General features: G+C 45.7%; 1 protein-coding gene across 1 annotated transcript in view; it reads left to right on the plus strand.

The window, feature by feature from the left end:
* Nucleotides 1-3,815: 3,815 nt before the first annotated feature.
* The window catches only part of acvr1ba (activin A receptor type 1Ba), a 34,802-nt gene continuing 18,861 nt past the window's right edge, over nt 3,816-19,756 (plus strand). Inside the window, exon 1 of the mRNA XM_063208634.1 lies at nt 3,816-5,088. Within this exon, the coding sequence (XP_063064704.1) occupies nt 4,998-5,088 (91 nt within the window). The 5' untranslated portion in view covers nt 3,816-4,997. The remainder of the gene's footprint in view (nt 5,089-19,756) is intronic.

The raw sequence follows: 19,756 nt of genomic DNA on the forward strand, positions 1-19,756 counted from the left end.
ATTTATGAACAAAAATTGACACCAGGCACTTTGATTAGTTGTTAACTATGTTGGCACATGTCCTACCAGGGATTTTGGCCCATTTTTTTCATCGCAAATAGTTAAGCTGGTCCAAATGGCATGGATGTTGAGGATGGACATTCATTTTCAGCACTCTTCAAATACTATCTAAAGGATTGAGGTCTGAACCACTCCATGACCATGGTTTTAGTATCCTTGAGGAACATTTGAACTATTTTGGATGCAAGTTTTGGGTTATTATCTTATTGAAAGATCCAGTGAAGATCTTAGCTCCCTCTATGAGCATATTTTTGCAAGGTCACTTTCCACATTCTATCATAATTTTCAGTTTGTATGGTGCCGTACACCCAAACAAGATTTCCTGTGGCTGAGGCTGCCACAGAATGATGCATCCACCACCATGTTTAATTGTGGAAACCATCTTATAACGATTCAAGGCCTATCCCTTTCTTCACCTGACAGAAGCAGAATTCATGCATCAAAGCAGGTGCAATTGAATATCATCAGATGAAAGCAGAGATGTTCAAAACTCATTTTTGACTTTGAAATGTTCACAGGCAAAGCTCAATAACACTCTGATATGCACTGCCTTTAGTAAAGGGGTTCTTCTGTGATGATGGCCCCAAAGCCCAATATGATGACAATCCCTAACAACTGTCTTTCTTGGTGGGGAAAAAAACTCCAGGTGAGGCCAGGTCAATAACAATCATCTAGGCAGGTGTCCAATGCTTCTTTGGTCTAATGAGGCCAAGCAGTTTCTACAGTTACACACAGTGATGGGTCATCAAGTTTAGTCTGTTATTCAGCCTCAGACACAGTGAGTCTGGGTCTGAATCTAGATTGCTGGGTCTTCCAACAACATTGTAACCCAAAGCATACATTTAGATTAGTTCAGAGGTTCTTCAAGGACACTAAAACCATGATATTGGAATCACCCGCTCATAGTCCAGTCCTCAATCCCACTGAGAGTCTGTGGTTAATGTCTATGCTCAGCATCCATGCAATTTGGACCAGCTAGAACACTTTGCAGTGAAGAAATGGGCCAAAATCCCTAGTGGGGCATGTGCCAACCTATGTAGCAACTTATCAGAGCCTGTTGTCAGTTTTGGTTCATAAATGCCGCCATATTGACTATTAATGATCAGGGGGCTAATAATTTTGTCCTTGTCATTTTTGCCCTTTTTTGTTTAAACTCATCGTAACAATAGAAAAATCCAAATTCAACTCATTGAACATTATCTCCATCAGTGTATTTGTTTCCAGAATAACAGAAACGGTTAATAATGGTCATTCTTACTGAGAAATCAAGAGAAATGTCTAATTTCAGGAGGGGGGCTAATAATATCGTCCTCAACTGTATATTACCACCATGTCCAAAAAGCAAACGTACCACGTATCACGCACTGATGAAGGCTTGATAGCCGAAACGCGTTTGCTTTTTGGACATGGTGGTAATTTAAATAAATAATGAGACGCAGTTTGTGAGTGTGGATTTTTCTTCCTTAAGAACAATGTGATCTCACAGACACAGAAACAAAGGTAAAGCTTTTAACATTCCTGTGAGTTTAAACACATTCCTATTCAGAAATCCTGAATGATTTGGTCTTAAAAGGCTGTTTTCCACTTAACTACTCGTTACATGCTTTTTTTGTTTGGATAGCTAATGATGTTGACTGGCTATTGGTGACAGACCAGTTGACAATACCTAGGCTAATCTCTCTGCACTTATGGAAATGTAACATCTATGATCAATGAAAGTCAAGAATTTCTTTGAGTTTCAATTGAGAAGGGCCAAATACCTGTTGAAATGTGCCATAACTGTTGGCAACATGAACAAATTATGTTGGAGATCCCTGATCTAAGCTGTAACTGTACAGGGTAAAATATTTTAAAGAAAAAATAAATAAACACCATGTTACATCACTTTCTCTTTCAGCTGTTTTGGCTGCCTTCTATTTCCAGTTGTTGGATTAAGTGTTTATTTATAGTGGATAGTCTTGTGCTTACTAATTTCACACCAGGGTAAAAAGGTCTATGACGGCCACAAGGGGGCACCAAACCATTGTGGACTTCGAGTTGGTCCATGTCTATAGCCTCCTTTCAACAGTTTTGGTGATCTTGCATTATTGTTCTGCGATATTGTGTTTCACCAAAAAGTAAACATTTTGCTATAAGTATACACAAATATAATTTATGTTCAGATACAACCATGTGTTTAAGGCCAGTTTGTCTAAAGCAATATTTGGGCTGCTTTTGGCTGACAAAAATTGTAGAGAAATGTTGTAATATTAGATTTAAATCTAGTATATCACATATCTGAAAGGATGTACCAGCTGATTGACAGAAAATACCACATTTATAGTCATATTTCAGACATGCGGTATATCTGCTGATGCGAAATTTGCATTTTATACGCGGGTCTATTCCTTCAATATAGCCTAATTGCAAAGTTTGACAACATAACTTAAATGTGAACTATTAAATGTGTTGTTAATGACTTTATTACATTGTAGCACTAGCGGGTTCTATGTATTAATTACACAGTTGCAAAAAACTATAGTGAGTTGGTTGCGGCTTTAACGCCTGCAGGCAAGAAAGATAAGTGTTTGCAGACAGTGAGTGTGTTGCTATTTAAAATGCATGTCCATCCATTTATTCAAGTGGCTGGTGGTAGGCACCAGAATAGACAGACAGGCCGTGTCAATTGATTTGTGTCCATACAGCTCCCACTGCATTTCAGCGCGCATGTGTGTTTGGGTATGTCTGTCTGTGTGTGTGAGTCTGCATGGTCTCTTGGGAGCTTGCGCGTACTCCTTCACACAGCCCCCCCAGTCTGTCTGCTGTGGAGGCGAGGAGGAGGGATGGAGTGGGAGTGGGGGTGGGGTGGGGTGCAGACGAGGGGGTGTGTATTTTTAACAGAGTGCAGGGGGGAGGCCTGTTACAGTATCAGCCCTCCCTATAACCCCACAGCCTGACTGGGGTACTGACTCCCGACTCATCCCTGCTCCATCGCCTCTCCCTGAACTCTCACTCCCCACTGTCTCCACGTCCAGGGCCTCTGACAGCTTTGGCCTGGCCTAGGAGAAAGTATTCTGAAAAGTCCCCCCCGTCTCATATAAACACATTGCAATGGGGATTTAATTCTGGGCCCCTCCTTAACCTGGGCCCGGAACAACTTACTGCTTTTGTCTCCATCCTGTCGGCTGCCCCGTCCACATCCACTACTATACTACACTGACTGCCCAGTTGGTATGCACTGCAAGTTTACTGTGATGGATAGGCCCTGGGTTTTTATACATGATATGTAGGACACCCCCCCCCCATGTGTGTGCAAAAAGACAGCAACATCATGCATGTGGGAAAGTAGCCCCTTGGTTGACAACAAACACCCTAAATCATGCAATCAGCAACTCCTGCTAAAGATTTATGCAAGTACAGTTGCTCTGGTCAGGACACATCTCATATCACTTAATTAGGCACCACATTTTTCTGTGGTGGAAATATTTGACCACTTAAGCAAATGTACATCCAGGCCTACATCTGGCAACAATAGGCTATCAACTGGTATTAATGACATGGGGAATTTGTGTGTTATTATTAAACAGTTTTTTTCATGATGCAAAAGAGGTTACATTATTTAGTGAAGACATTTGCTAAATTAAATAAGGCCATAATCTCACACACCCAGAATAGTAGAACATTTCTGGAGCATGTTTTTTTTCCCAGTGTCATGTGGCTATTGAAATGCCATGTGGAGGGGAAGGGGGAGGAGGATGGGAGTGTAGTGTGGACATCAAATGCCTCCATTATTCAACAAAGATTAAAATCACGAGTTTTCCGTCAGGCTCTGCCATCTTGAGACAGTAAACACTACATTAAAAAGTGGGAGACTGGACAAGCTACTGTTGTTCTACAAAAATGTCTCTGGTGTAAAATAAGCCTGTTGAAGATTATATCACTTCACTGTCCTCGAGCCTATAGGTCTGCATTTGTTCACCATGGGGTTAAATGTTATCTTTTTTCCCTCAGGTTAATGTTTAACCTTTACTTTCACACACAGGCCTACATTCAAGGCCTCGAGCACTGAGATCTGACTATAACTGCAAACAGGATCTATTCACTTTTTTTCACCAGCCAAAATAGTAGCTGAAATATTAAGCTTACCAGCCAAACACACTTATGGCTCAAAGTAAAATGGTCTTTTCTACCAGCTAAACTGAAATTTTACCAACATTTGGCCGATTAGCTGGTGTGCAAAGCCCCTGTTTCAGAGTGTATGAACCAGCACAGCAGTCTTTCCAGGAAGGAAGCCGCTGGCATCATCACCTACTGGGTTTTCAGCAGGAGAAGGCCGTCAGGCAGTTCCCCTTCTGGCGCCAGGAACTGCCCTCTGTCCTCACGACAATCCTACTAGGCCTACTCAGAAAAAAAGTACCTCGACGTTGGACATTTGACATTGGACGCTGCGGTGTGCATTCTCAAAAGTAAAACTGATGGCAATATTGCCTCTACCTGTGCTCTGAAAACGGGTAATTCTCGCAGTGATTACATTGACGAAGCCTGCTGGCAAAGCTGATGGGCAGTGGCAATTTACAGCTGATTTCTTTTAAGGCATACATTTGACCCAATGTATCCTAATTGGATAGGCCTACAACATTATCCTGAATTATCCACCCAAATTCCTCTGGGCATACGCTCTTTTCTTTGTTTTATTTCTCAAATTTATTCATGCATGTATTTATAACACATTGGGAGAGTATGGTGTAAAATGCATGGAATTCATTATTAATCAGTGATTTACATGTGATTCTGAATACGCTTTAAAAAAAAACGCATTGACATGGGCCCTCCCCTTTTTAACATTAGGGCACACCCCTTTAAGAACGCCTGTATCAGAGCCTGGCTGGCTGGCAGTGTATGGTTTGTGGTTGTGTAGGTCTCGCTCTGTTGTCAAATATCACACTCCGAATGCATTAATGCAAAGCGATGGGAATCCTGCAATTATGTCTGCCAAAGGAACCGCTTTAACGCTGCTTATATTGTCCAGCCTGGTAGCAGTTGGCAATGGTAAGTGAAATATCTCGTCTCAAAACCTCTGATCTTCAGCCGCTCGTTGTGTATTTATATACGTGATTGCGGTGAGAGGGGGCGACTGGGTTGGACGAAGCGTTGCCTGTCGCTCATCATGGCGGTGTCTGGGATTTGTTAGCTGGCGAACCCTAAATCACTAGCTTCTGTGATTCGGTCGGTGGTGTGGTTAAACGACGGGGACACTGTTATAGATATATCGTATCAACTTGCCTCGTGTGGTTTTGAAAGCTATAAATCAATCTGGCGTGAATTATAACCATACCGTGGTTGCTAATCGGCTAGCTTGTTATTGTGGCCAACTACGTAAGCTGGTCCAACTCGTAGAGCTACTACTCAGAATCTCGATAGGCTCGTCCATGAAATTAATGAAGACATGAAATTGTGAGGCTCATTTTCACGCTTTGATCCATTTGGAAGTCTTGTGTAAATTATTTCTCACAATGTTATTGTGGAACACTCACTGAAATAGTTCGCTTCCAAAGTTAACCGCAACCTGATCCTGGGACCGAAGACAATATGCGTAGGCTATTAATACCTCAATATCTGGCTATCAATGTATTTTTGCAAACATAAGATTTCATCTGATATTTGCTACTATGACTGATGTCTCCTATTTGGGAATATGGGAATATTCATAACTGGTTGACTGACGCGCATGCACGCCGTTCTCCCTGAGACTACACGCCAAGTGCAGTTTAGGAATTATTTAGCTTGGGTGTATTTGTTCCCAATGAGCTGTTGAAATCGTTTGTTTTCAACAGACGCACACAGAAGAGAAAGTCCAATGGCGATATGATGGGTAATTTGGTATCGTTATCACAGCTATTCGCGCGCCTGTGTTATGAGCCGGTTGTTGACAAAACAATAGTGGCCTCCCGCGTACCACTTGGCAAATATGTAATGGCAGATTACTGTGGTAGCGCGCGGGCACAGCACATACCGGTTATCTTGTCTTTCTTAATTGCTGATGTAGTCCGTGAAATGTTGAAATATGTATCGTTCTTCTGAAATAACCGGTCTACGTTTTTCGAAACAGTCGGAGTTACATTTAGAAGTATTTTATATCACAAGGTCGGCTATGATGGTGGGCATGGGTCGCCAATTGTGTATTCAGGCGGCCCAGACAGAAGTCAAAGTTGTAGTCTGGGTCTTTTGTAATGGAAATGTTGGCAATGAGCTTCTTTCACTGTCCAGTCAAGGGGGCCCTCTCCCCCCTTTTGTGCGACCAAGGCTCGTTTTCCGCAAACACTCACAGTGCAAATGTTGAATACATTTATGTAGCCAGTCTGGCATATGGTGGTCTTCAGGATTTCTTTTTTTTTTTGTGAACGCCGCTCTGTCTGGATGTCAACTGTCCGACATAGTTTGGATCGTTGTGTGAAAGGTCTTGTTTTTACTGCGTCGCAACGCTGACTTGTAGGAACTGCTGTGAGAAACGTAAACATGAGTTTCTTTCCATAGCAGTCCACACATGGAGTCAGTGGTGGGGAAAATAAGATTAATGTAGGCCTATTCTCTCTCTCTCTCTCTCTCTCTCTCTCTCTCTCTCTCTCTCTCTAATATGAATGAATGCAACTCCTTGTTCCAACTTGCCACACATCAAACGCAGTGTAGAAAGCCAGATGAGAAATGAACCCTGTGCACTGGCGCTTATTGTGGTGTGAACAATTACACACACTGCACTCCTGTTTGTTCAGTGGTTGAGCACACACAGCCATAATGGCAGCGTGATTTACTCAATATCCGGGAAGTGCCCCGCTGCGGCATGATTGCGATAGGTTGGTGATGTGCAAGATTGTCAATCTGATAAGGTGTGTGTGTATGTGTGTCTGGTGGTAGAGGCTACCAGTGAATGTGTGAAGTTTCAATGATCCCAGTCCAACTGGTAAGATGGAAATCTGCATAGATATAGATAGATAGATCGCCTTTATATGTCTCCAAAGGGACATTTGTTTTCACTACCATCATAACTTGTTACAGCCAACACAAAGACATAAAGTATACAACCCCATACACAATAAGTTACATGTACACAAGGACACAAGCGCCATACTGACACAAAAATACATTACTGTCAGACACCATAAGCACATACACCCACACTCACTATGACGAGTGAGATATGTGAGATATTGTTAGGGTTGTGTAAAGCAGCATGGGATTTCCCGGCCTAGCGTATTTCAGGTGTGTGTGTGTGTGTGTGATGCCATAAAGCGAGCTGGGCAACATGCAGGCAGATGAAGTGGTCCGCACACTGGGCATTAGCTCAAAAAATATAAACTATTTATTTTTTATAAACTACAACGTTTCGATCCAACAGTGTTGGATCAAAACGTTGCAGTTTATACTTTTGGAGCTAATGCCCAGTGTACGGACCACTTCATCACAGTCTGTCTACCACTTGTGTCTGGCACCTGGATAACTGCTTTGTGGATGTGCGCACCCCAACCTCCAAACAACACGCAGGCAGAGCCATGATGGGTTTGCACAGCTGTTGGCCACTGGTCAGCAGGGGCTGATGGTGGTGGTGGTGGTGGTGAGAGAGCTTTGGCTCGTTCATGCCACAGCTCAAATTCTAATGGAGGTTTGAGAAAATGGCAGCAGTTTTGGGGGGCCATTGTGAAGCTGATCTTCTTTCTCTGTCTCACTCTCTATCACTCTCTTACACCTTTTCTCTCTCATACTTTCTCACTCTGACACTTAAAACAAACGTATCGCATAGCAGGGCTTTTATACTGAAGAAAGCCCTGTTGTTGCTTAGTAAGTGTGGCACGATTCACAAAATTCACGATTCGGTCCATGTCACGGTATCAAGGTCATGGTTTTTGGTTGTTTATATCTTTTTTTATTTGTTTAAATTAAATTCAAAATGTGCATCGGAAATATAACACATTTATATAATTATAATGTCGTCCTGCTCAATTTTGAATTTGAATGAAGCACATTATTTGAACGATGTCTAAGGAACAGTAGGAGATGCTGCAAGAGGAAAGCCATTGATGATTTTCTCACGCTTTTCATTTAATTGACAAAAAAGGATAAGAAAGTTCTACCTTTTTAGTACACAAATATTTAAATATTACATATTATTATTATTATTATTATTATTATTATTATTATTGTAAAAATAAAATTGCTGTGGGCTATTCTGTATGCAATATGGGACTTTCAGTTAATGCATTCACTAATACACATGCAAAGATATGGGTCTATGGTTTTACTTGGGGAGATCTTACTTTTGGGGAACCGCATGCCACAGTTCAAGAACGCTGAACGGTGCGGTTTCATCATGGTTTTTGCCAAGCCTATTGCTTATCACACACAAACACGAAACAGGGCCCGCGTCTACTGGCATTGAAACGAGCCGTGATGGTGCTTATTCGAGTAGTAGCACAGTGCACTGCAGTTCGTACAGGTGTTAAAGGGACAGTTTGGTCAATTTCAACATGCAGTTGTAATGCTCACACTACCCTGGACTTGTCAGTGCCTGAGATTTTTTTTTCTTCTTCTTCAGCCGTTTCTGAGATCCTGGTCATTGTAATGGGGGCAGCTCTTTGTTTACATTTCAAAAAAACATTTTTATTTCTTCCCAAAAACATCCAAGAGGTTATAAAACATCAGCAGACAACTAGCAAACAGCAGTACCTTTTGGGAAAATATTTGTAGTTGGCCTATGTTTCATTTTTTAAAAATGTAAACAAACGCTGCCCCCATTAGAATTGCTCATATCTCGGAAAGGGCTGAGCCGAAAAATGTGGCATCACCAGGTACTGACAAGTCAAGGGTAGCGTGAGCAATTCAACTGCATGTTGAAATTGACCAAACTGTCCCTTTAAGGTGATGACCTCGAGAATCACTCGTCATCCCCACTTATTGGCCTTCACAGCCTGCACTCTTATGTGCTGTATGTTCTGTTCCTGAGTAACACACACACACGCACACACACGCACACACGCATACAGAAAGGGAAAAAAGAGCAACAGCTATGTGATACAGCCAGAGTGAGCGGCAAGACAGCCAGCCTCAAGGCAGGGTGCGTCTCTTTCTCTCTGTCTCTCTCTCTCTCTCTCTCTCTCTCTCTCTCTCTCTCTCTCTCTCTCTCTCTCTCTCTCTCTCTCTCTCTCTCTCTCTCTCTCTCTCTCCCTCCCTGCCTCTATCTGTGTTAAACAGACACTTGCGCAAACTCATTCACTCACACACTGAACTCATCTTACTTTAATGTGGTGCTGGGTATCTGTGGTCGACTAGACTAGACTAGAGTAGAGTTTCTAGGGCATGAAGTGTTTCGGTAGTATTACTTTGGGTTCCAGGGCTGAGAGGAGGAGGAGGAGAAGGAGGAGGAGAGGGGAGGAAGAGGAGAGGAAGCAAGGCAGAACAGGAGGAGGGGAGAGGGAGTTGGAGGAGAAAAAAGTGAGAGAGGATGTAAAAGGAGAGGAGAAGTGATGGAAGGGGAGACGAGAAAAGGAAGGGTAAAAAAAAAGAGGAGAGGAGAGGAGGGGAGAAATGTGAGGAGAAAAGAGACTGTAATTAGCTGCCATGTCAGCATACCGTGCCAGCATGAGGAGCAGAGGAGGGGAGGGGAAATGAGCTGGATTCATTCATCCTCCCTCTCTTGCCCATTCTGATAGAGAAAGTGAGGCTTTAAATTACAGAGCCTGTTCCATCCCGCCACCGTCAGCACATGAAGGAGAGATAGAGCGAAGAAAGGCGAGAGAGAGAGAGAGCCAGGGAGAAGGGAAAAGAGGAACACAGAGAGAGGGATTAGCGAGAGCCTGGCTGAGGCAGACGGAGAGGACCTAAACGCCACCGCTTAGATCATTTCTTGCTTTGTTTAACAGTTGAAAGGCATTTAATGGTTCTTGGAGAGGGTGACTGACTACTCAGAAGGCGTAATGAGTTTGAAGCGTAAACAGTGTTTTTGCGTTTTTCTCTTTTTTTTCCCTCCTCCCTTCACTCACTCTTGTCTCTTCCCAGCCCACTGGCAGTAATGGAGAGATGGAGAGCGAGCGAGAGAGGGATAAGAGAGAGAGAGAAAGAAAGAAACGGCTACAGAGACTGAGAGATGAGCGGTTCACCGAGTTCGTGGCGCGGGCCGGCTCAGGTGCCGTGCGAGTGGTGTGTAGACTAGAGCACCAGTATAATGTTATGGAAATCAAAGGAGAGACGCACATCAAGTCATATTTTGCATGTGTGTGCTTGTCGACAAGATCAGAGCCGGGCCGGCGCAGCGGAGAGAAAGGCTGCATGAAAGCGTGCAGTGGAAGTGAGGAAGAAAGGGAAGAGGGGAAGACTATATATACACACACACACACAGACGCACACACACATATAAGCATATGCACTGCACGCGTGTAGTCCACAATACTAAGCGCAGTGCCAGCTGTGCGTAGAATCCACTCCTGTGTGTAGTGAAGTCCATACTACTATTCATTGTGTATAGTGTTCACCTCTCCACTGTGTGTAGAGTCCCAGGGTCAGGTCAGGGTTGGGGGTCGGGGGTTGGGGGGGGGCATGGCTCTGTCTGTGGCAGACGGCCTTCGTTAATGACCTCTGTAATGACCTTCTGCCGACATGCATATGTACGCATGTACAGCTCTAATTGTCCAGGCAGACAGACTAACCCCGCTCTGACCCTGCCCTCTGTCAGGGGGATTCTCATTGTGTGTGTGTGTGCTTGTGTGTGTGAGTGCACAGCAGTGAGGAATGGCTCAGCGCTTTGAGACAGACACACCAAACCACACACCAGCCTCTCCCCTTTCTCCTCCCAAAATCCATTTTTCTGTCACCCAATATCAGTCTTTTTCTCCCTCCTGTCTGCTCTCTCTCTCTCTCTCTCTCTCTCTCTCTCTCTCTCTCTCTCTCTCTCTCTCTCTCTCTCTCTCTCTCTCTCTCTCCTCTCTCTCTCTCTCTCTCTCTCTCTCTCTCTCTCTCTCTCTCTCTCTCTCTCTCTCCTGTTCAGTTCACCCCCCAAACAAGACTTGCGATGTAATGAAAGCCAATAAGCTTACAATATCATACCATGTATACGATACAGTGGAGGGGGCCATATTACCAATACTGCACCTTTATCTGCTAAAAAGTGGTTTCAGTGAAGTGGTGCTAGTCAGTTTGTGTAGGTGCACTTGATTTATACCGATTTCACATCTAAACTGTCCAGAAAGGCCATGTCTAGAGTCTATACGTACGTACAGTGCATCATCTGTGCTGTTTTACAGGGAAAGGGTGTTGCTTTGATTTGTCCTGAATGAATCCATCAATCCTTCCTCTGTCTTATACGAGAGAGAGAGAGAGAGAGAGAGAGAGAGAGAGAGAGAGAGAGAGAGAGAGAGAGAGAGAGAGAGAGAGAGAGAGAGAGAGAGAGAGAGAGAGAGAGAGAGAGAGAGAGAGAGAGAGGAGAGAGAGAGAGAGAGAAGAGAGAGAGAGAGAGAGAGAGAGAGAGAGAGAGAGAGAGAGAGAGAGAGAGAGAGAGGAATGTTGGGCAGAGTAGGAGAAGAAATATGAGAGAGGAATGACAGAGGTATAGAGAGGAAAAGAGGATGGAGTGATGATGGGGGATGAATGAACGAGGGAGGGATGTGGAGACTAGACATCAGGAGGGAGAGAGCGAGGAAGAGGCAGTGTTGCCAGGTTGGGCTGTTTCCTGTCCAATTGGGATGCTTAGTTCAAGTTCAAGTTTTATTCAGCCATATCAACAGCATAACAACTGGTATTTTATACTGTTGATATGGCTGAATAGAACTTGAACTGGAACTAAGCATCCCAATTGGACAGGAAACAGACAAATCTAGCAACACTGGCCCTTTCAGTCTTTCTGCCTCTTGCTCCTCGCTCTCTCCCTTCTGATGTCTCCACATCCCTCCCATATCCCCCATCATTAGAATGGCTGTCTGCAGGTAAAAACGGGCATTGGGCAGTCAATACAATTTGGTTGAACTTGGGCGAGACTCCCCCACACCCCCCCATCAGACACATCTGGCAACCCTGAAAGAGGGGTGATGGGTGGAGGGAGGGAGGTAGGAAAGAAGGGATGTAGAGAGAGAGTGTAAGAGAGAGCAGTAGGTGACCCAGAGGTGAATTCTGAGCCCCTGCTGCTGCTGCTCCTGCTGCTGCAGTGGAGCTGCTCTGTGGAGCTGTGGAGCTGTGGGGGGGGGGGGGGGGTAAATGGCTGAGCCAGCCCCATCAGGGGTAACCCGAGCAGGCCAGGGGCACACACACACACACACAAGCAACACACACAAGCAACACAACACAACACAGCCCAGCCGGCCCGCCAGCCAGCGGAAAAGACTGGCCTGCTTCCTCTGCATTGATTTGGGGGGTGGGGGAGGGGCGGGGGGTATGTGGCGTGCGCATTGCATGCACATGACTGTGTGTGAGACTGATTGAGAGTGTGTATGGGTTTGCGTGTGTGTGTGTGTTTTTGTGTATATGTGTGTGTGTGTGTGTGCGGCACACTGCCTTGTCTGGTGGCGCGGCATGTCTTAATCAGCTGCCTGTCTGGCTGCGCCACGCCGTGGATCTCATTTCAGCAATGCATCTTGGGTAACGGACGGCACAGCAGACCGCAGCTCGGCTCGGCAGCAGTGAGTGGAGTGGCGACCATGCCTGGTGTCTCGGCATCACATCACATCCCCTGCCCCTAGCCAGAGAGGAAGAGAGATGGAGAGATTAGAAAAAGGAGAAGAAGATGAAGAGGGCAAAAAGGGAGATGGGGAGAGAATTAGGAGAAAGAAAGACCGAAAGGGAAAGTGTGTGTGTGTGTGTGTGTGTGTGTGTGTGTGTGTGTGTGTGTGTGTGTGTGTGTGTGTGTGTGTGTGTGTGTGTGTGTGTGTGTGTGTGTGTGTTTAGTGGACTCATGGAGGGAGCAAAAGAGGCACAAAAGAAGCACTTATTGTGTTTTTGTGTGTGTGTGTGTGTGTGTGTGTTCGTTCTGCAGCGCTGGGCGCCTCGAGCCAAGGAAAATAAAAGGCAGAAGGATGACAGGAAGTCGGCCATTAGCATTAAGCCGGCAAAGTGTGTGTGTGTGTGTGTGCGCTTGGCCCCTCTATATCTTGGGGCAAAGTGTGTGTGTGTGCGCTTGGCCCCTCTGATGTACTGTAGTGTGTGTGTGTGTGTGTGCTTGCCTCCCTTGTGATATAGTGGTGGTGATTTAGGCTGGTGGAGAGGCCCCATCAGCCATTTAGACCCTGCACCCCCACCCCCACCCCCAGTAGTTACATCGTAAAGAAAGTGCTCCATCACAGAAGCTAATCCTAGTCCACCACTCTACTCTATTCCTCCTCCTCCTCCTTCTCCTCTTTACTCCATTCTGCTCCTCGCTTCCACTTCTCCTCTCCTATTTCCTTCCTTCTGCGCTCCTCCACTTCTCCTCCTCTCCTCCTTTCTGCTCCCGCCCGTCAATTTCTCTCCCCTGAGGAGGGCCAGCTGTGAGGCCTTCGGCCAGAGTTCAGCTGGGTGCAGTGCAGTGCAGTGCAGTGCAGTGCAGTCATCAGAGCAGCATGGCACCATTCTCTCTCTTTCTCTCTCGCTCTCACGCTCTCACTCTCACACACATTGTATAGCTAGTCTCCCATAGCTGTTCAGACATTTATGCTGTCTTTGACACACATGCACACACAGAAGAAGCACTCTCACTCGTACACACACACACACACACACGCTCACTGAGTCACTCTCCCACATGCATAGACCCGGCAGGCGGCCATCACATCGCGTCCCCTGCCAGCGGAGCGTGTAGTTCTAGTGGTGGCGTGTGCATGTTTGTGTTGGGGCCATTTGTGGTTAGCGTTCCCCGCAGCCCCCCCCCCCTCACTGCCGCTGGAGCTCCAGCATCAGCCTATTAATGGCAGCCATTTTCTTTTCTTTTTTTCCTCTTAATTCGTTTCTTGCCGTCAGAGAGCCGTGTCTGTCGTTTCCTGTCTCGACACGTGTGGAATGACAGGAACTTTGGCTGGCGCTGGCAACATAAAGTTTTTTTTTTCCCCTTAAACTGAGGCGGCACCCCCTTTTTCTGGTTTCTTTTTCCCTACCCCTCTCTTCTCTCTCTTCTTCTGTCTCGCTTTCGGTCCATCTTCTCTCTCTCTTTCTCTGTCTCTCTCTCCCTCTCTATCTCTGTCTTTCCCTTTCTTTTTCTTTTCTCTCATTCTTGGCCTCCTCTAAGTCTGAGTCTAGACTGTTGTGTGAGTGCTTTTTTTTCGCTCTCTCTTCACTGTCTTCTAACTGACAGTTGCAGCTGCACCCCTCAGCACAAACCTCACAGCCAGGGGGCTATACACACACACACGCACACGCACACGCACACGCACACGCGCACACGCACCAGCCTGCTGCCTCGTCTGCAAGCTAACAAACTGTCACCTCTTTCTCTCCTGCACCAGTGACTTGGTTTCACCCTGCACTGCACTGCACTTCCAGACAGTCTGTTTGCTCTTGACTTGGCATGCCATCATGCCACACCATGCCCCGCCACTGCCAGTGCCATCACTGCTGCCACTACTACTGCTGCGGCTGGCACTGCCATGTCTGCCACCTACAACAGGGTTTCCCCCAGCACTTTATTGCTAAGGCTACCACCTTGACAAGAAACGCCTACCACCTTGACTATGTCCCCTGAAAATATAAAGATTTCATGTTGTGACTGTAGTTTCTAAAGTTGCTTAGCGGCACAGCTTCTTCTACCACCATTACCACCACCTATGCCTCTGCTGCGTCTACAGTCGTTTCTCTATGCCACTAGTACCAATGCTGCACTATTCTACTGCCATAATCCATCCATGCCACTGAATTCTACTGCCACTGCCCATGTTTGCCACTACCAATACTACTACATAAAAAAGAGAGAAAAGTCCGCTACGACCACGATTGTTAATTTGCTCTTGGGAGCAAAAAAATCCTGGTTGTAGCGAACTTATCTCTCTCTTTTTATCTGGCTATTTATTGGTCCTGCTCCCAGGTCAGGCGCTTGGATGTGCGAGCTTTTACCTTCAACTTACTACCAATACTACGACCACTGTCTATGTGTATGCTCCTTGTGTAGGCTGCTTGACGCATACGTCTCCCTTCGGGGCTAATAAATGAATTCTGCTCTACTCCCCTCTATGCCACTACCAATACTGCTGCAGCTTAGGGGTGGGCGATATGACGATATTATATCGTGAATCGCGATATTGAGTAAAATTATCGTCTCGAATCTGCCAAAGTGGAGAAATTGTATAGATCGTCTTGCAGTGAGGATGTTTATTATCAGTATCAGAGTGACGTTTTCTCACTTGTGTTGTTGTCTTCACTTTATTCTTTACATTATTGTATTCCAATTGTACAGTTTATGAGAGTATCATCAGTGTGTTAACATTTTATTGACTGCAAATTACAAATTGCAAGTATATGAAAGTTGTTTTTTGTTTTTATTTTTTTGGATGGAAGATCGTGATAAAATATCGAAATCGTGATTTCATGTTAAAAAATCGTGATACAACATTTTTGCCATATCGCCCACCCCTACTGCAGCTAATGCCATTTTTTACACAATTACGTTTACTCTGGCCACTGCTATTGACACTGACATTATAGCTACGTGCATTACCACTGCTACATAGGCTTTATTACATTGTAGCTACGTGCATTACCACTGCTACGTAGGCTGTATTACATTGTAGCTACGTGCATTACCACTGCTACGTAGGCTATATTACATTGTAGCTAGTTACGTGCATTACCACTGCTACGTAGCCTATATTTCATTGTAGCTATGTGCATTACCACTGCTACGTAGGCTGTATTACATTGTAGCTATGTGCATTACCACTGCTACGTAGCCTATATTACATTGTAGCTATGTGCATTACCACTGCTACGTAGGCTACATTACATTGTAGCTATGTGCATTACCACTGCTACGTAGGCTACATTACATTGTAGCTATGTGCATTACCACTGCTACGTACATTACATTGCCACTGCTATTGTCTATCCATGCTATGACTATCCACTGCCATTGTCTATCCATGCTATGACTATCCACTGCCATTGTCTATCCATGCTATGACTATCCACTGCCATTGTCTATCCATGCTATGACTATCCACTGCCATTGTCTATCCATGCTATGACTATCCACTGCCATTGTCTATCCATGCTATGACTATCCACTGCCATTGTCTATCCATGCTATGACTATCCACTGCCATTGAAAGTACTGTAGTTTCTTATGCCACCGCTGCCAGGGCTGGGCTGTTGCTGCTTCCATTGCTATGGCCACTGTCAAGTCAAATGTACTTCATGATTGATTGTCAAAAATCTATGTAACAGGGTTGGCACAGAAGTTTGAAATTGCGTTTGACCAGTCTCCTATGTGCAGTTTAACTAAAACATTTAAATAAGACATTGACATTGTCACTGCCACCATTGCCCCTGTTGTGACGGACACCACTACAGCCATTGCCATTGTTACGGCTACTACTACTGCTATTGCCACTGCCATTACTGCAGCGGACTCTTTATTCAGCTGCCCTGCTCTCACACCCTGAGAGCAGCTCCTTCCCCTCTCCCTAGTCTGGGAAGTTTGTGGCTGTCGTGAGTAGCACAAGTCTGCTAACGACCGCACATACCCCCACTACCCCAACAACACTCCCGACAGCCGCCTGCTGCTCAGCCCACCCGTCCCTTCCCCCCTTTCTCAAACACACTCAAAACTCTCTCCCCTTGCTCACCCTCCTCTTTTGCATACAGGCTCTCTCTCTTTTGCTCTCTCTCTTTTGCTCTCTCTCTCTCTCTCTCTCTCTCTCTCTCTCTCTCTCTCTCTCTCTCTCTCTCTCTCTCTCTCTCTCTCTCTCTCTCTCTCTCTCTCTCTCTCTCTCTCTCTCTCTCTGGCTACCTCACACACTCCTATAGTACCTACCCCCACTCACTCAAACTCACCCACCTACCCAAGACCAATACCATACACACAACACAATTATACACACACACACACACACACCCCACCACAACTCCACAGCACTCACACAAGCTCTCCACTCCCATAACACCCCCCACCAGCCCCACTGTTACACACTGCACACACTATGTGCTATTTTCACCCCCACTCTACAGGATACTCATGCACACACACACACACCACCACCAATACCCCCCGGACACCACTCCAGAGCACTGCTCAACATACAACCCTGGTACTTGCATTCCCTCAAACCCCCACTCTCTTACACACACACACACACACACACACACACACACACACACACACACACACACACTCGCATTCCCCTAAACTCCCCCACTCCACTCAAGAGAGCCCACTCCTGCTCTTTGTTCCACCACAGCCAGTCTCCCGTCCCTCCTCTCCTCACGTCACGTCGGCCTAATCTTCACACAAAGACCCAGTGTAATGCCAGCCACCAATTACACACACACACACAGTGGCCGCCTCACCTCCAAAAGCTCCACACACACAACAGTGTGTCTCTCTGCTCCTGCAGGCCTTTTGTTGGCCAAACCTAAAAAGCGCCTCAAACTAATTATTGTTTTTTTTCCTTCTGATGTGTGTGTGTCTGTCTGATTGCTAAGCTTCCAAAATCTTCTCCAAGTGTTGGAGGGAGCAGAGCCAGCCGGCCTGTTTGTTGTCTTGTCTGGTTGTGTTTGGCCTCTGTGCCATGCAGGCAGCCGTGCATGCTGCTTGGTGTTTTTATCTTTGGTGTTTTGTGTTTGTGTTTGCTGTGTTGTTGTTGTTGTTGTTGTTGTGGTTTAGTTGCGTTGAGGGTATTGTCTGTGTGTGTGTGAGGCCAGGCGGCTCTCTTCTCCAGCCCAGTGCGGAAGGAGAATGTGGCGCTGAGGGACATTAGTCACAGCTAGTTAGCACCCAGAGAGCTGCCTGTGGCCTACGCTCTGAGGAGACAGACAGAGCTGAGCTGGCCATGGGAGAGAAGAGAGAGAGAGAGAGAGAGAGGGGCAGAGGAAGAGACTGGGAGAGAGGGAGAGAAAGGCTGGGAGAGGGAGAGAGAGACTGGTAGAGGTCGACAGACTGGGGGAGAGAGAGACTGGGGGAGAGAGAGACTGGGAGAGGTCGACAGGCTGGGGGAGAGAAAGGCTGGGAGAGGGAGAGAGAGACTGGTAGAGGTCGACAGACTGGGGGAGAGAGAGACTGGGGGAGAGAGAGACTGGGAGAGGGAGACGGACTGGGAGAGAAGAGGGAGAGAGACTGGCAATATATTCAAGCCTGTCATTCTGAAAGGGAAACCGTAATTCAAGGTTAACAAATAAGTTCCCTGGAAATATCTTCAGTTGTTTTTTTCTCCCTTGTTCTATATGGTTGTTTGTTCTTTTTCGCTTTTTAATTTTACTTTATTTTTTCTTATGATGAGACTGAGAGAAGAGAGAGGGAGAGAGAGACTGGGAGAGACGGAGCGAAGAGAGAGGGAGAGACTGGGAGAGAGAGAGACTGGGAGTGATGAAGTGAGTAGAAGGATGGAGGGAAGAGAAGCAGATAGACAACAGTTACGAACAGAGGGACAGAAAACGGAGGGTCGGAACACTCACACACACAGAGAGAGAGGACAGAAAGATAATGAGGAACAGAAACTGATGGGACGCACATAAAGAGCTGAGAAGGATAGCAGCTAGATAGGGCACAGACGGACGGACAGACAGACAGACAGACAGACAGACAGCATTCCTGCGTGAAGAGACCACTGATCACCCTCTGCCACCCCCGTCCACTTTTCCATTTTATGCTCGCACCTTAAAAAAAAAATTGTCTAAAGAAGAGTACATGATAGGGATGCAAACGATTAATCGACTTTAATCGATCAATGCATTAATCGATTAAAAAACAGTAATCACAATTAATCGATAATTCAACTGACAAGAGACTGGTGAAAGGTGAAATGGGCATGTGAAAAGTGTGTGTGAAGAGGGGTGTGAATAGTGGGAATATTTATATTTCCGGGGGAAAACGCCGCAGATCAATTAATCGTAAGTCGATCGATAAGGCTATCAACTAATGATTAATGAGTTACCGTATTTTCCGGACCATAAGACGCATATAAAATCATAAAATATTGTCAAAAACTGCCAGAGCGTCTAATAAGCCAGTGCGTCCAATGTGTGAAAAAAAATCATGGCCGCGAGACTCTGTCGATATTTTAGAACGACTTTGGGGGGAATCGGGTCTGCACGTCATGAAAAAAAAGGCTACTTCTGGGTAGCCTATACCAGTAATCAAGAGCGTCGAGGGGCAGGCTGTGTACAGTAGCCAGGTTACAATGCACCTGTTAAGAATGACGCCTCTCTCTCTCTCTCTCTCTCTCTCTCGTGCGCGCATTGCAAGCTGTTGCATATTATTTGCTCGATGCAGAGTTATGATGGCGTACGCGCTCTCGTTGACATGGTTGTGTGCATGGTTGCATGCATTCGCAAGACGTTATTGCAGTAAAGCATGTGAAAAGCGTGGAAGGGCCGTTGACTGGTATTTCAGTGTCCTTGACTGAAACAAGTTGCAAGACTCTACACTTCAACATCCTTTGCGATCGGCACAACAGTGATTCTTATCAGAAAGCTACTGTGCCTACGCACAGACCCTTTAGTTAAATTTCAAACATTAGCGAACATTGAAAAAAGATCAGACAACAACCGTCGGGTAGGTTTATGA

The sequence above is a fragment of the Engraulis encrasicolus genome, chromosome 10 (genome assembly GCF_034702125.1).
Source record: "Engraulis encrasicolus isolate BLACKSEA-1 chromosome 10, IST_EnEncr_1.0, whole genome shotgun sequence".
NCBI classification, from domain to species: Eukaryota; Metazoa; Chordata; class Actinopteri; order Clupeiformes; family Engraulidae; genus Engraulis; species Engraulis encrasicolus.